The sequence below is a fragment of the Sciurus carolinensis genome, chromosome 3 (genome assembly GCF_902686445.1).
Source record: "Sciurus carolinensis chromosome 3, mSciCar1.2, whole genome shotgun sequence".
NCBI lineage: Eukaryota > Metazoa > Chordata > Mammalia > Rodentia > Sciuridae > Sciurus > Sciurus carolinensis.
The window spans coordinates 168832114-168849265 of record NC_062215.1 but is presented as its reverse complement, the minus strand read 5'-3'; the positions used below and the strand labels follow the sequence as shown (position 1 = coordinate 168849265).

The 17152-nt window shown below is 39.8% G+C and overlaps 1 protein-coding gene across 2 annotated transcripts in view; it reads left to right on the top strand.

Annotated features, from left to right (window-relative positions):
* Positions 1-17152, top strand: part of Ap1s3 (adaptor related protein complex 1 subunit sigma 3) — a 56690-nt gene that overhangs the window by 36038 nt on the left and 3500 nt on the right. For both annotated transcript variants that reach the window (XM_047542732.1, XM_047542731.1), the window contains 3 exons: positions 4427-4605; positions 5954-6062; positions 13851-13988. In XM_047542732.1, the coding sequence (XP_047398688.1) occupies positions 4427-4605; positions 5954-6062; positions 13851-13988 (426 nt within the window). The remainder of the gene's footprint in view (positions 1-4426; positions 4606-5953; positions 6063-13850; positions 13989-17152) is intronic.

Genomic DNA, 17152 nt, shown 5'->3' with positions numbered 1-17152 from the left:
TGCAGCTCTTTCCCTTGTCTTTCTGCTTACTGGTTCCCATGAGGGGAGCAGCTCCCCTCTACCATGATGCCCTTCCACCATGATGTGCTGCCTCACCTTGGGCCCAGAACAGTGGACTTGGTTGACCCATGAGCCCAAATAAACTTCCTTTTCTAAGCTGTTCTTATTTGGTATTTTGATCTTGTTTGGGTATTAGCTAATAGCACAACGTTACCTGCCCAATTTTATGTGCTTTATTTTTTAAACTTAACATTGTATCATAGGCATTCTTATTTCATTGAAATGATTGAAGAACTATCACTTAATCTATCTCTGGATACTTAGATAATTTTTAGTTTTATTTATTTATTTTTTGTATGGTACTCTAAAGAACTGCAGTAAACACAGAGCACCTAAATATTTATTTGCAATTTAGGGTTCATTCTTTTTTTTTTTTTTTTAAAGTTTTTATTTGTTTTAAGGCTAATTCTTGAGATAGACTATAAATATAGACTTACTGGGTCCTTGAGACTTACTGCTAAGTCGCATTTCAGGAAGGTTGGAGTTCCAAAGAGGTCCTTTGTGTTTTAAAGATGAGGCAGATTTAGAGTTATTCAGCATCTGCATTGTAAGGCGTCCCAGAAGATGTGGCACAGATCGGAAGCACGGGAGTGTGACGCTACATTCCTGAAGAGGTGGGTGAGAGTTGAAAGCTAGAAATAAGAAGATGCTATGTTCCTCAACATAGGAAGGAAGCACGTTGAGTGTGGGGGTGTGAGAGGAGCTAGTAGATCCACAGAGCCAGAGAGTGAGGATAGAAATAGGGACATGAAGAGCATGGTGGCAATTTAGAGTAACTGAGGTGGAGACTAGAAGCGGGAGAGGTTTGGAAGTCCTTTATGTTATTAGGTACCTGGAAAATTTCCAAGCACCATTGGAATTGCGGCTGAGCTGGGCCACCATACAGTTATGGTAATACTGACTTGTGAAGTTCTCTCTGATTTTTCTTAGGAAAAATCTGACACCTTAGTATAGAAGAAAGATGAAAATGGATGGGTTGCTCCAGGCTAGGAGTCTGCAAAGTTGCCAATTGGCTTGAAGGGTTTGGAAAAGAGACTGAGGACATGAGGATCAGAGGAACAAGGTTAAGTGATAGATCACATTAGTCCAAGACACCAGAGGAGGGGGCCATGGGGTTGATGGACTTGAAGGAAAGAACCTGTCTGGCACTTCCATATTCACGACTCAGATCCTGGAGTGCAAGCTGGTCCTGAGAATGTGGTACACCTGGTGTAGGAGTGTTGACACTGGGAAAGGCTCTGGATGTTTCTCTTCCAGAAAGCTGGTTATGGATCCACTGCATGGATCCAGGGTAGGAGCAGGAAGGTGTGCAAATCTCAAGAACTAAACCCAATATTGGAAGGCCTCACTGTATATATCAACCAGAAAGAAGATGCTAACACTGGTTCACGTCAAGTTGGTACTAGTCTGCTTTGTGCTTCCCTCAAAGGCCTCACAGTGCTGCCCTGGACATGCTTCAAAAGTATATAATAAGAAAACACCCAGAATAGTTCAATTCCTGGGTCAAACTGAGAATTTGGGGTTCTGCCCATGAGGTGAGGGATTGCTCTCGTGGACATTCTGAGGGCAAGGAATGCTTGATTCTTCTGACATTTTTGGATTTGTGGGGCCATCTGTGAACTAGACCCCTCAAAATTGTGACTGGCAGAAGTATCCTCTTTTGAGGTGCAGATGGGAGGTCTTTATGGAGCCAAGTACCTACCTGTGCTCAGCATCTGAGCCAAATGGAACACATCAACCCTGCTCAACACACATGGATTTTATAGATTTTTTGGGAGAGTGTTACCAGCCTATTGCTCTTTTCTTCCCAACAATATTATTGGGGTGTTTTCTGAAGTTGGGTGAAGTTTGTTTTTTGATATCAACTTGAATTGAAGTTGACTGTATCTGTAAATATTGAAAAAAAAACTCCCACTTACCTTTTTTTCCCTATTCTTAAACTAATGCTAATCAAAAACAGTATTTGATTAACCTCTTGAAACATGTTAGTCAAGTGTACCCTGAAGGACTAAAACTGATAAACTGGATAAAGTTAATTGCTGGAGGTGAATCATGACAATTCATTCTTCCCGTTTGCTCAAGCTATGCTGTTGAGTCTGGTGAGGTATTGGGTTCCACAGCACAAGCCTGGTTCTTCACTAGAACAGAACTTAAGGACCAGATCTTCCAACCCTGTCTGAGGCAATGTAGTTCTTGAACAAACTTGAATTGTTCTGCTGCTTTTTTTGAACTTGGTGCACATTTTTGTATTTTACATAGATTGAATGGATGTACATATCACATTCTGACAACCCTTGAGCTTTGAATTTTTTGCTGGATGAAAAATTGCTCCTTGTTCATTGTTCTATGTTATTGATCCATGCTAATGCAGGCACCTGATCCTGAGATACGCTGATAACATCGAAGAACTGGAAAGGAAACAAAACTTAGCAACAGTTTGAGCCTCTGGATGGAACTTAGAGCATTGATCTGAACTTAAAATAACATTTAGGCCAGGAAGGATCTCCAAGGACTCTGGACAATGATAATTATGAGTTCCAAAAATAGAACCAATAAGGAAAAAACACTAACCCTAAATTGAATTTTTTTTTTCTGAAACAGAAATGCTAAGGGAAGCTTTAAAGGCCATGTTCCAATAGGTAAAGAGTTATTATCCAAAGGATAATGATACATTCTTTTTGTATATGCTTTGTGGATAAAATCAACAAAAGCTGTCTGAAACTATAACAGAAGAGGTTTAAATTAGATGGGAAGAAAAATACAGGAAATTAAAGTGAATACCTATCAAATATATGAATTTCATTTCCTTAGTGAAAATCTGACCATTCACTAGACGTGGGGTTGAATAGTCTCATCTACTGGCAGTGATCCAAAAGCTGAGCCTTCCTCTCAAGAACTTGAGGTTTCTGATCTCATAGCCATTCATTTTCTACTTACAGAATGACAGTCACTTTCATGATATCTCTGGGAAGCAAAAACACCCTTCTCAGTACGATTCCTAGGAAATAGCTACTGTGGTCCATTACTTAGTTATTTATACCTGTGCTGATGGTGAAATGGGTATTTAAGAAAGTGCTCTGTGTAAAGCAGGTATTTAAAATTTCAGTTTAAGGGTGGTTTTTCTTAAAGCTGCAGAGTAAGGAGGGCTTTTTAATTTGGTTTCTCGTCATTTGTGAATGTCTGAGTCCTCAGGACCTTGCTGTAATGGATGTTTTCTCTCTAGGACAGAAAATTAGTTATTAAGATCTCACATTCTATAGGTTGGGATTATGGGGAGCTCGGAAGGAAGAACTGGCTTAATCTGAGCCCCAGCTATCGCACCTTGGGAGATGTTAGGCCTAAGTCATAACATTCAGAGCCAACCCTCTTCAGTAAAAGAATAGTTGAGTATTTAATTTGTAAAAAAAAAAAAAAGAATGTAATGTAATTATTTTGGTTCAGCATGTATTTTCCCCTCCATTTAACTGAAGCAATGCATTTTACTTTTTAGAAAACAAAATAATGATTTTTAAGCCTGACCTTTCAAAACTGTGGGTTGAGAAAATATTATCTCTCCTATGAGAAACATCAGCCATCAGACAATTTCCAAAAATAAAATCTACCATATATCCCAAGTGCCAGAAGTAAACTTCTAGATGTTAAAATGTCTTCCCCTTACTGAAAACTTTTAGAATTTATTTAAATATGAACCTTCATTGCAAATACACATTTTGAAACATTTGGAAATAAAATCAGGCTGCTTCCTAGTATAGCCATCATGCTATCTAAATTTTTTAAAAATCTACCATGATGCCAAGGACAGTTGCAACTTGAGATGACTGAGTCAAAGCTCTCAACCAAGGAGCCCACAAAGTAAAATGCAGTGTTCACATTTAAGACCGAAATATGGTCCCCTTCTCCATTTCTCTTCCTCTAACTTCATTCTCATTTTCTTTCCTTCTCTCCTTTATTTCTGTATTATCATTGTGTTTCCATAATTGTAATCTGGAACTAGGATGTAATTTTTAAAGGAAATTCTTCCACTGTTTTTAACATTCTTCCTGCCCTGCTTATTTTCTTCAGAGACTACTACTACTACATCCTTGTATATTTTTCATTAAATGAACCTAGAAATCTTAAAAGGAATAGAAGTTTAAAACAGAATCCTTCCCCTGTAGTAGAAGTAAGCTATGTTTGTGATATACACATTACTTTTTTTCTCTGATGAGTTAAATGTCATTTGTCATGTGAGATAATTTTCATGATGGTGTTTCTCATCTCTTCTGACTTACATTCCTATGTGAACCCAGCTACTGAAATTTCTGTATCTATGCAGAATGACTCAGTTGACCAAGTTCTGGTTTTCCCTGTCCTTTATTTGTTCTAGATACATTTCATATTGCTCTTCAGTCGACAAGGGAAATTGCGGCTGCAGAAATGGTATACCACCCTCCCTGACAAAGAAAGGAAAAAGGTCACCCGGGAAATTGTTCAGATCATTCTCTCTCGTGGTCACAGGACAAGCAGTTTTGTTGACTGGAAGGAGCTAAAACTTGTTTATAAAAGGTGTGAGTAACTTTATGAGAACTGGATTTCTCACTGTTGCTTTAGTTTGTTCTCATCGTGAACATTTTAGATTGCAACACCAATTCTATCATTTCCTGAAGTCTTTGAAGGCTGGGGCTTCATTATTTGTACCATTAAGCTAACAAGCTAAGAACTCTTATTTCCGAAATGAATTCCTTGCATTAGGATGGATTCTGAAGACTAGAACTATATGTTGATTGTGCATAGATGCATTCAAGAAATATTTGATGAGTCCCCGACATGTTCCTGGCGTCATATCTAACAGCTGCAGATACAGACAAGTAACACTCCTGTTGTTGCGGAGTGTACTCATTATTTTAGATAAATAAGAGATTTTCAGTGAGTAACAAATGCTATGGAGAAAATGCAGGTTAATGTATTAGAGAGAAGGGGACTGTATTTAATGGAGCAGCTTTTATTATACATATTATTCATATTTGTAGTTGGGTAAACTGAGGGCATAGTTTAAGGAATTAGTTTCCAATCACAGTAACTGACTGGTAATTAATAGAACCAGAAAATTCAGATCTTTCTGGCTTTAAAGCCTATATATATTTTTTCTTTTTACTGCATCTGTTTGAAATGGCAAGACTATACTAGAAAGGAATCTCTGTAAGTAAGAACACTGAGGCTTGGAGGTATTGATTTTTCCCATGAAGACCAGAAGATGGATGTGTAAGCAGGACCAGAACATGGCTGACCTGACCCTGCATCCAACCTCATACCGTGGTGTGATGTTTTCCAGGAGGAAAGCACACATTAGAAGTGTCCTTGCAGAGGGTGCTTATAAAACCCAGTGGGAAAAATAGAGGTGACCTCTGCAGACTGATATTTAATAGAGTAAGTTAGCATCAGGTGCTGGACAAAGCTCCTTCTGCTGGGTCCACGCTTACAGCTTGATAAATTGAGGGATGCATATAGGAAGACTGAAGTGCCTTATGAAGTGAGATGGTGGGGAGCAAGGGCCCCTGAGAGCATAGGTCAGGGGTTTGGATTTTACAAAGGACAATTTATAAGCTAGAGGGGTATGTGAGCAAACACTGATTACGAGGGACCAAAGGATTCTGTCCACCTGATAATAGCTCTTCAAGGTAAAATTGTGTTGAGAGCCATTCATGTAATTAACAGAACTGACCTAATCACCACAATATTTGTATATATTCTGTTTTATATGTGGGGAACATACTGGATGTGATGAATAATAACTTCAATCTTGGAAGGGGAGAATCTCTGGAGAACAGGAGGGACTGGGTATTCATTGAGGAAAACCATCTTTTGGTTGTTTTAATGTCTCATCCAATTTTGCTTTTCTTTATTTTTTTTCGAGGTATGCTAGTTTATATTTTTGCTGTGCAGTAGAAAATCAAGACAATGAGCTCTTGACACTAGAGATTGTTCATCGTTATGTGGAGTTGCTGGACAAATACTTTGGAAATGTAAGTGTTCCTCTGATCTGTTAGAATCGGTCTCCATCTCCTCCTCTTTCTCAAGTTAAAATATGAATTGCATTTGTTCCCAGGATTGTACTAGTCCACCTTGGCTCAGAGCACAGTTTTTCTCCCTACCTGTCATTCTTAGTAAATGAAAGACAAACCTTTCTGGAGGGGGTGTGTCTTTACCTTCAGACCACAGATACACAGGAGACCTTGTTTCAGTGAACCGAGCTTAATCATGAAGAGTCCTTGACCCTCTCTTCCTTATTCCTTACTGGTTTTGAAATCTTTTTCTCTTTTGACTTTTCATCCCTTTTCTGTTTTTTTTTTCTTCCCACTCTACAAATATTCATTAAAGTTGTCAACATGTAAGGAAAAACAAAACATCAAACAGAAAAAAATCCAAATCCTTTCTGTTCCCATTGCTGTTCCATAATCCTTTAGCATTTGCTGCTAAGTAACACACTATACCAGTATTATGCCTGTATCACATCATACCATATCTGCCTGCACCTTCAGAACCTATTCATTCAGCACTAGGGTACAGCCTGGGTTCCACCTTTTTTGCTCTAGAGAGATCACAAAGTCGCCATTAAGCAATCCCTGCTGGTCAACATCAGTGACATTCTCTAAGTCCTCACCTGCTCTCCCCTCTCTTCAGCACCGGATTCTTCCTCGTTGCAATGCATTCTTTAAGTTCCCTCTTTATTTTGCTCTGACATTGATTTCTGCTGGTTCTTGTCCTTTGTGCCTTGTCCTCTAAATGCCCTGCTTCTCTTCCTGCTCTCCTGGTATATCCACTGATTCTTTCTCCTGGAAATCTTTCACCAACTGGCTCTTCTCTGCTCCACTGGTGATGGGCTTCACTGGACTTTACGCAGTCTAGAACCAAACCTGTTCCATCTTGTAGCTGGAATTTATTATGTTCCAATGGATAGGGTTCTTTTGTCTTTCTCTACCCTTTTGTAGAATCCACCTCTGTCTATTCAAATTGGACTATAATTCATTTCCTCCTTTCCATTCTCACTAGTACAGGTTTATTTGGAATTTCAGTTTTGCCATTCTTTCTAAACTTCCCATTTGGTCCTTTCTGTTCCTGGGTTCTTCTCTGTTTCTTTCTTGACCATCTTTCTTAGAACACACGGATCTGGGTGTGGCATCCCTTTGCAGTCATTTTTCATTATCTGTCATGAATAAAATTCAAACTTCCCAGTTTGGCATTTCAGCTTTCAGAACTTAGTCCCTAACCGCTCTTCTAAACTTGTGATATTCCCTGCTGTGTATACCGGCTGTAACCAGTCCTTCAGGACATGGCCCAGGTTGGAGCACCCTGGAACAAGAGCTACCTCACCACCAAGTTGCAAATCACAGAAGTCCTGACCTATGACTTGGTTGTTTTCTTCCATCCACTGTAATCAGCTCTGAGCCAGATTTTAGCAAATGTTCCAGAAACATTTAATCTAGTTCACCGTTTCAAGAAACAGATCATTGGGTTTGGAAAATGATTTTCTCTCAGTCATATTCTCTGCTCTATCCCCTTGCTTCCTAAAGATTTTTTTTAATCAAGAGAATTTAGGAGAATTCGCCCTCAGAAGAGTCATCTGTGTTCCCTGTAATAAAACAAGCAGTATTTGCAGAGTTGGCCAGGGCTTTATCAGATTTGTTGCAAGTAGTTTTCATGAGAATGAGCCCTGGGAGGGGTTCTGAAAGAATTTCCTCTCCCTCCTTTCCCCTTTCTTTTTCCCCTTGTAAATGATGTTTTAGTCCTAAAATGCTGCTTCAGGGATTTCAGTAGTTGGACAATATAGAAGTAATAAGACAGCTATGACATCTTTTCTTTCTCCTTCTCCTACTTCTCGAGTTTTCATTTTTTAAAGTGCAATTTGCAGATGTAAAGTAACATGTTTTCAAATGTGAGATGATTTAACACTTTCTTTTATTTCTAGGAATTCTAGCATTTTGGTACTTTCCTTTGAAATAAACCGCAGACATGGCCTTTGGCAAGGATCTATCTGGAAGAGTTTTCTGAAGTCCAAAATTTCCCATCACCTGTCTTCTCTTCCTTGTTTCTGAACTCTGATTTGACCTGTTATGTTTTCTTAGATTAAACCAAGTGTGATAATGTGAACTGAGGCTGAATTTTGATCTCTGTGTATCTAACCAAAATTCAACCAGATATTTCAGAGCATGTCACTTCTCAAGAGAATGACCTTCACCAATGTTCTGCCCAGTCAAAGTATAAGGAAAATCAGATTGAATTCCCAGTTCTCTAACATTAATTTTCCAGCCTATTCTGGTATCCTTTAGAAGCTCTATCTTTGTCATGAGCCAAAATTTAATTCACTAAAAAATTCAATGAATCTTTCATTAAGCTAAGAGCAGCTAAGAGCCCTTCAAGGCTATGTGCCCACTAGGTGTTCAATTTTTATTAATTAACAGTGATGAGCAAAGTCTTCCACTGCCAACTTTCATTGACATCATCTCAGAAATAATATATTTCTCTTTGGTTTTCTTTCCCTCTTGTGTTAATACCAAAGGTTTCCTTGAACCATGCCCTTTTATTATCCAAGGCAAAGCATTGTACTCAGCTTCTCTTATAACTCGGGAAAATATTATCTTCCAAAGACAGATAAATCAAAATCTCTGGTTACTAATTTAAGTTATGTATTTTTTAGCACTTTTCAATTCCAAGGAGATTTACAAGGATTAACTAGTTAATCTTTCGATCTTCAGTAAGTAGCATTAACCCCAATTTATAGAGGCTAAGAAGAAATGCCTTAGAGTCTCATAGTAGATAAGGGTCTGTTTGAGGATTTAGACACCTACCAAATTTTCCATTACAGATTGTGATATGAAGTTTTACTGAGGCACTCAGAGTATCCAGATGTGGCCATCCCAGCAAGCTTTTGAACTTAATGTAGGGACCACTATGCATCCTGCCAAGTTCAGGTGTCAACTTGCCCACTAACCCACCCATAATTTGAGACCCAGCATCTGTCTCCATTTTACAGATGAGAAAAATAACACTCAAAAAGGTTAATAGAAGTATTTACTTTGCTAGCCTCATGGTGCTGCTTGCTATGAGGGTCAAAAAGAAAGTGAAGAGCAAAACTTTATAAACTCTAAATTGTTGTATAGTTGTATGTTGCATTACAACTCTTTTTATTTTATACACAGCTTTATAGTATTTCTGTAGTTTCTTATTGTTTGAAGCATTTCCTGCATGCAGTTTGAAACTTTTTGTATTTACTTTAGAACAAGATTCAGTTAAGAGTAGGTGCTTCTTAGACTGAACCCAAAATAATTTAGTTAGTGAAACACCAGAAATAATCTCACTGAAGTATGGTTTCTGCCAAAAGAGAAGACCTACAGGGACATATTATAGTAAAACACAGACTAGGAAGTCATGATCAAGTTTCTGCTGTTGTAAACTTCATTCTGAATTCTACAGATACATGGAAAAAAAGAAGTGAAGAGGTTCATATGTATATTAACATGGTATGTGGTACAGGAAGCCACAGATATTTACATAATTAGGTGGAGTGGAGTCTCTTAAGAGACAGAATCTTAAGGTGGAATTTAGAATGTTTGAGTAATTAAGCAGTAACTGAAAAACCTTGAATTTTGCATAAGGTTCTCTTGGGATGTTATCTATTAACATAGATGGAGTTAGTCTCAAAGATTAACCATAGAGTAGCATTTTGAAGTTGCTGCATATGAAATAGTTGCTCATTTGTAGCATCCTCTGTAATGACAATGAACTTGTGCTTCATTTCTCTTAATGAGCTAGAGGTAGTAACTGGATATCAATGCATGTGTATGTTTTTCATGAAACTGACTCTGCATACCACCTTATCTTATTCTTATCCCTTGAAACTAGGTGCAGTAAATTCCATGCCCCATGGCTGCTGGAAGACCCCACAGGCCTGGGGATGGGTGCTGCTCTCAGAGTGGGGTGTCACAAGTTCCTAGAGAACTTGCATTAGTATCTGTTGGGTTCACTTGCTAGACTCTGATTGCTGGTTTGTCCTGATGAGGCTCCTGTCTGTCTTGGATTCCTGGTCTACATCTGCCTTGAACTCTAAGGTTCCTCTGCTATTGCTCCTGTAACTCCTGACATCTGCCTCTCCTGACCTCTGGTAATTGCTTTTCTGTACCTTCTTTCCTGTGTGTGGCTGTCTCATCTGCTGTGATTTCTTTTGTTTATTTATAGTGCTGAAAATTTCAAAGTAATGCACATTTTTCAGATCCTTCAAGACATATATAATTTTTTTCTTAGATAAATGGGATTATATTATGCATGTGACTCTGCAACTTTCTTTTTGTTCCTTACAAGTCTTTCTTGGAACTCTTTCCATATCTGTCCATGTAAATCTTCTTCTTTCTAACACCTATATAGAATTTCCATGCCACTGTGGGTGTATACATACATTACTTAAACAACTTCCTTTGGATAGACTTTAGGTTGTTTCAAATTATTATTATAAATGATACTACTGTAATCTTGGTGTTCATTGTATTATGGTGCATTGGTTTGAGTATTATATGAGAAATTCTTGGTGAAATTTTTACAATGTTTACATTTGATGGATACTGTAATTCGATACCCTGAGATAGTCTATAAAATTTATAAATTCCACTAACAGTGGGTACGAATACCTATGTATCCATACATCACCAGCAGTGAATGTTTTTAATTTACATTTGCATTTCTCTGATTTCTAGTGAGCTGCAAGCCATATTAGATGTGTCCTGGCATTTCTCCTTCCTTGTCTTGTCTGAATTGTTTCTTGACAGTCTTTACTTTAAAAAAATTTATTTTCCAATTGAAATATTTATCTTAGGGATTTGCAAGAATTCTTTCTATATCACAGACACTCTCTCTACCCCCCTCATGTCATTTGTGTTGAGAATATCTTCCCCAGTGTGCGCTGTGTTTCCCCTTGCTTAACAGTGGTGCAGGGTACACACCGTTTTCTGATCCCTCCAAATTTTCACTTGGAAAGCTTCATTCCACTCTCATTCAAATTCTTATAATGAGAAGTAAAAGAAAGAGTTCATAAGCTGTGGACATACCCTTGTATCATGCCATTTTCTCCCTGATGGTGGGTCTCAAGAGGGAAACTTGTTAGTTTAGGAATTTATAGGGTCATGTTCCAGTGAATAGATTTTAATTTTGAAATTATTCATGTATGTTTCTGTGGGTACATATATACACACATAAAGAGAGACTCTTGAGGGAGGAAGAGATAAGTACAGATAACTGTTTTCCTATCTATGTACTTATTATTAATTTAATGTTTTCTAGTGAATGAGGAGACCGTAACCTTTGCTAATGAGTTAGATGAGTTTTTCTGAGTTGGCCATCATTACGGTGGCGTTATACACCTTTGTTCATATGCTTCTAGATTCACTTGTATCTGTCAGTACAAACCAGTTCTGTGTTGTAGAGTCTGCAAGTTTATTGATGTAGATCCTAAATATAAGTACAGGCCATATAGCCCACCTAGTAGAGTGCCTGCCTCTCATGCTGGAGTTCCGGGTTCGAGTCCCCAGCACTGTGGGATTGTGGAAATAACAAATCCTAAAATATATGGAAGAATTTGCTAAAATATTGACACCCATTTTATATAAAGGGATAGCATCTGGTAGAATCAGAGAATTGTTTAATCTCCAGTATGATAGACACTAAGCCTGTAGGTGGCCAACTCATTCACTTGCTCTGGATTCACTGCCTCCCACCACTGTTGTGACCTACTGTATGCCAGATTTCAGGGATATAAAGCTGACAAAACAGGGTCTCTGCCTTGAGCTTGGAGTATGGAGGGGTGTTTAATGGCCAGTAGGTTAGTGCATGTCAGTGGACAGAAGTCAGAATATAGAGGAAGCCATGTGGAATCTGAATGTGGAAAAGAGTATTTGGGGACTCACTACCTCTAGGACTTTTCAATTTGACTTTGAAATATGAGCTTGGTTTTACCAGCAGCAAAATAAAGGAAAGGGAATTTGGGAGAACATTCTAGGAATTGCTGGAATGTGCCAGGGTGAAGGCAGGAAAGAACATGGCATTTTTGGTATATGTGGCTATAGCCCAGGATAAGCATTGGCACAGGAGAGCAGAGAGCAAGGTCTGGGCTGGGTAGTCAAGATCCCTGCATGCCAGCTGAGGAACTGGACTTTGTCCTGAACATGACCTCATGCAGGGGAGGCATGAGGTCAGTGTTTTAGCTGTGTGAGTGATGGATGGTCCTGAGCAGGCACAGACACCACCTAGAAGTTCATTGCAAGGGCCCCAGTGAGAGGTGTCGCAGGCCTGAGCAGCTGGGAAGTGGAGCAGGGGGTGGGGAGAAATAGGGATTTATTTAGATGATAGAGTCTACAGGAATTGGTTACTCAGTGGAGAGGGCAAGCCCAAGGGATGGAGAGGAATGGAGGGAGGGGAAAATGAGCTGGACCTTAGAATGAGCAATTAGAAAGAGGTCAGATCAATTCTTGGCATGATGATCTGGATGGAGGAATACCCAGGTAGAAATGTCTAGCCTCATGCCCCAGATGGAGATCAGGGTTGGACATCTGAGTGTGTCGAGCCACCTGTGTGCTGAGCAGAGTGCTGAGAGTCAACGAGATCATCTGGGAGAATGTGTATATTACAAAGAGAAGAGGCTGTGTTGAGGAACAGTAATGTTTAAGGAGAAGATGAATGGCCACAATGAAAGCAATGTGTGGCAGAGATGTCATCTGTTCTGATGACTGATAGGTCCCAAGTACTCCATAAATACTTCCTAAATGGGAAGGAGGAGGCAAACCATCCAAGGAGCCTGCAGAAGAATCATCAGAGTAGAGGTGGCTAGGCATTAGTGAGAGTGCCAAGGTCAGGGGAACAAGGGAGAGGAGGTCCAAGAGGCAGGTTGGCGGAATGTATGGAATGCTGCCGAGAGAGGTCAGTGTGGTGGAGGACTGGAGACCTTGAATGAGCCAGCTTCAGGTGGGTAGGTGCACTATGAGCACAAAGAGAAGGTCAAATGTCAGAGAGTTTCAGAATAAGGAGGGAGAAAGACTGCAAGGATAGCGCTCGAGCTGTTGTCTGGTGGAAGCCTTGGAAAGAGCCCTATTGGGATTATGAGAGTAGCCTTGGCACTTCCTATACTTACACACCAAGATCTGTCAGACTGTACATTAGTCTGTGACAGTAGTTCTTAATGTGAAGTCCTGCTGGCCAGAAGCCTCGGCATCCTATAGGAATCTGTTAGCGGTGCACTCTGGCCCTGACCCAGAAACCCTGGGGATGGGGCTTCTGTGTGAGTTTGATATACTCCGTATTTTGAAAACCACTGTTTTATGGACTAATTTTGAGAAAAAATAGTAATGTTGAGCTAATTTGCAGAGTGAGCTTCTAAAGCTAGGACATAATCCTAAAACTAAAGCCAAGATTTTTCAGACCAGAGGGTGGAAGAAATGAAATCCTCCCTCATGCACTCTTATTTGGAATCAACTCTTATTTGCTGCAGATAAATGGAAGAACTGAGCAGCCCCGTTCCTCTACTGAGCCTCAAATTTCTTGTTGCAGCACGAAACATTATTTTCTAAGGACATGCTCTGCTTTAATAGAATGTGGTTTACTTTTGTAAAGGCCTGGGGTTCCCTAGTTCTGTTTTTCTGTGCTTAAAATGCCATCTGATTTTGTCTTTGGTGTGTTGCATGGGTGCAGCCGTTGGGAAGCTGGGAATGCTGATGAGGATTTCCATTGCTGCTACTGCCACTTTATCAAAACATTCGTTTTTGTCCTACCAGGTCTGCGAACTGGATATTATCTTTAATTTCGAAAAGGCATATTTTATCCTTGATGAATTTATAATAGGTGGAGAAATTCAGGAAACATCCAAGAAAACTGCTGTCAAAGCCATTGAAGACTCTGATATGTTGCAAGAGGTCAGTACAATTTTTCGTGCCATAGGTAAAGATGATGATGATGACAGTGATAATATTGTTAATAATTATAATATCAGGCCAGGTGATCCTATAATCCCAGCTATCAGGAGACTAAGGCAAGAGGATTGCAAGTTCAAGTCCAGCACCTGGGCAACTTGGGGACATCCTGTCTCAAAAAATAAAACAGGCTGGGAATGTAGTTGAACATGACTCTGGGTTCAAAAAAATTACAATACTAACCAATATTCTGTTGGTACTTTGTGCTGAGTGTAGTTTCTGTGCAATTAATACATATTGGCTTATTTCTTTCAGTAACTTTGAGAAGTAGCTGTTATTGTTATCCCATTTTACAGATGAGTAAATAGAGACATCAAAAAATTAAGTGACCTGCTCAGGTTTACACAGTTCTTAAATGCACAATAGAGATTTGAACCCAAGAAGATGGGTCCTGTTTAGCTGAACTTTTTAGTGTTAGGATACCTTCCTGTCCAAAAGGTATCAAATTCTTGCAAAAATCTATTCCTTGCAAAAATCGTGTTATGAGACGTATATAAAAAAACCTTTCATTGAAATATCTGTGCTGCCTGGGAAAGGAGAACAGCAGTACATAGTTATTTCATTTGCCAGGAATATTAGGGCTCTGTTATTGAACATGGCATTAATCATTTTAATTAAAATTTCTTACACCTCCTGGGAAGGCCACACATGTGCTCCTGTTTGCATAAATAAATTGGAAGCACTGTGGATGCTTGCTGAGATATAAATGGGCTCTGAAGAATCCATTTGGTACACCCCTGACTCTCTGTGGTTCTTATGTTGCGGGATTTTTCTTTTAGAAGTAGCCCAGATTTGCATTGTGTCTAATGGGGAACTGAGCCCATGTCAGCTCCTCCAGTTCTCCCTCAGACAGTGTGATGAAGAGCACTTAGCCCCACTGACCTCTGCTCTCCCAAACCAGATGATCTGACCAGTCCCTGCTCAGGCATGTGTCTGGGGGGCTGTGTTCCATCCCAGTTCTGCCATTGCTAGGTCCTTCTCCCACATCAGTGGGGGTCTTTGCATCTTTCTGTTTTCATAACAGCAGGTCAAGAGGATTCAGAGCATCATTGAATACCTTTTCAATATTGGCATTATAGCCATTCTTCCTGCTATTTGGAAATAAGAGGTCGATTAAATTAATAAAACAACATTAGGCCTGATTTGACACTCCTTTGAGCTGTTTTCTTGCTCCTGACCATGGAGAGCATCAGTCCTCAGGGGAGCAGACGTGAAGAAGGACATGTGTTTGAGTGGGCACCCCTGAGCAGCTCTGTGTGCCTCCGTGTGAGACCATGCATTCATTACCAGAGGTGTGCTCATCTTAAAAATGAATTTCAATTCTTTAACGTTTACTTGGCTCTCTCCAAATGCCACCAGAAGGGATTTTTACAAAGTACTAGAGAAATCTGTGGTTTGGAAATCCCAATGGAATAGCATTTTGTAAAATATGCTGGAGGAAGAGTACAGCAGGAAGAGGGAGAGGTTATTTAAAATGGTGTCCTCAGGGTCCCTAATGTGGAATCTCTGTACAGGAGAAACAGACTCCTCGCAGGGTCTTTGGCACTTCAGTAATTAAAGCTTCTTGAATCGGGGTCAAATCATACCTGGATTATTTTGAAATTCTCCCCTTTGTAGTAAAGAGAGTTTTAAGAGCTTGCAGTGAATGTGGTATTTCTAGTCCAACTAAATATGGGAAGCAGGTATTTTAAAAGTGAGCTCTTTCACATTAAGGAATATGGTGGTTCATGTCCCTGGTGATTGAATGGGCAGTCTTGATTGGTGGGTCTCAGGGGACCTGCATTTAACCTATGTCCCCCAGTGAGTAGCAATGTCATGCTGCCCTTAAAAAGCACTGATTGAATCAACAGCACCCACAAATAGAGAAAGTGTCACTAGTGTCCTTTTGGGCTCAGATCCTCACTTCAGTGCGGTCCATGGGCATTTTGGTGAGCTTGCTGAAAATTAACTTCATCCATCTTGCCTGCTTCTGAAAGTTTAGAGTGAGTGGTAGAAAATAATTGCGTGAAGGCAAAAAACAAAAGAACAAACCAAAACTGTTCTCTTTATTCCCTGTCCTTTGTCCCCAAGCAAATGTTACTGTAGGCTAGGAAAGGTCTTCATGACATCTCTTTCACTTTAAGAGCAAAGTAGGTCCTCCAAGTAGGTCTAGAGTCTTTCCCCAAACTACCTAATAAAAGTTTCTTAGGAGAAAAATAAATAAATATAAGCTATCTTCACTTATTTAATAAAGAGACCTCATGGTGTCAGAGTCTCAAAACTCCAGACGCTGAAGGCTAATTCTGAGTGTACTGGGACTAGATGTTGATAATAGGGAAAGTCAAAGTTTAATTGGTTGAGGATGACTTATTTGGGAGGAGTAACAATGTGGATATGATGACGTGAAGTAGTTAGAAGGAAAAGGAAATCATGAAGGAAGACAAGTAGCTACCTACAGGGGTTGCGATTCCTAGGATTACCAGTGGGGGCGGCCATCAGCAGATGTCTTACACAGACTAAGAGGTCATGTAAAGAAGGGAAAGTCAAATGGTACCCCAAGAGCTCAAGCAATAGGATGCCTAGTGTGCAGTGTGGATGTAGGAGTAACCTTTTCAGTGTACCCCAACACTGTCTCACCATTCTTAGCACATTAACAGCTAAGCCAAACCAGAGTGTAATAGGCATAGTGTGTGCAGTGCAGAATCACAAGATACAGCCAGAAGGTGTCCCAAGGTACACACTCTAACCCTCCTCTAGCAAAGGTAAGAGCAGAACTCTTTAAGGATGTATCTATTTTAAAAGTCTGTTCCAAACCTTTTAAGTACCAAGCTCCAGAAAATACCACCCCTTAGGTTACTGGTTCATGGAGCTTGAGTGATAGTCAGGCTCAGACAGGGCAGTCAGCACAGCATTTAGCAGCCTGTGTCATCTGGTGGTGTGAGCAGTGCCGACAGCTAGGGGCCAGTCAGAGCCTTTGGCTCAGGCTTCCTCAAGGCTGCAGAAAGGAACTGGCAATGTACTCATATTGTCATGCCTTTTAGTCAAATTTGCAAAAGTAAGATATTTAACTGCAGAGATTAAAGTGAATATGATGTGTTAGAAGAGTATCAACAGTTAATTAATGAGAA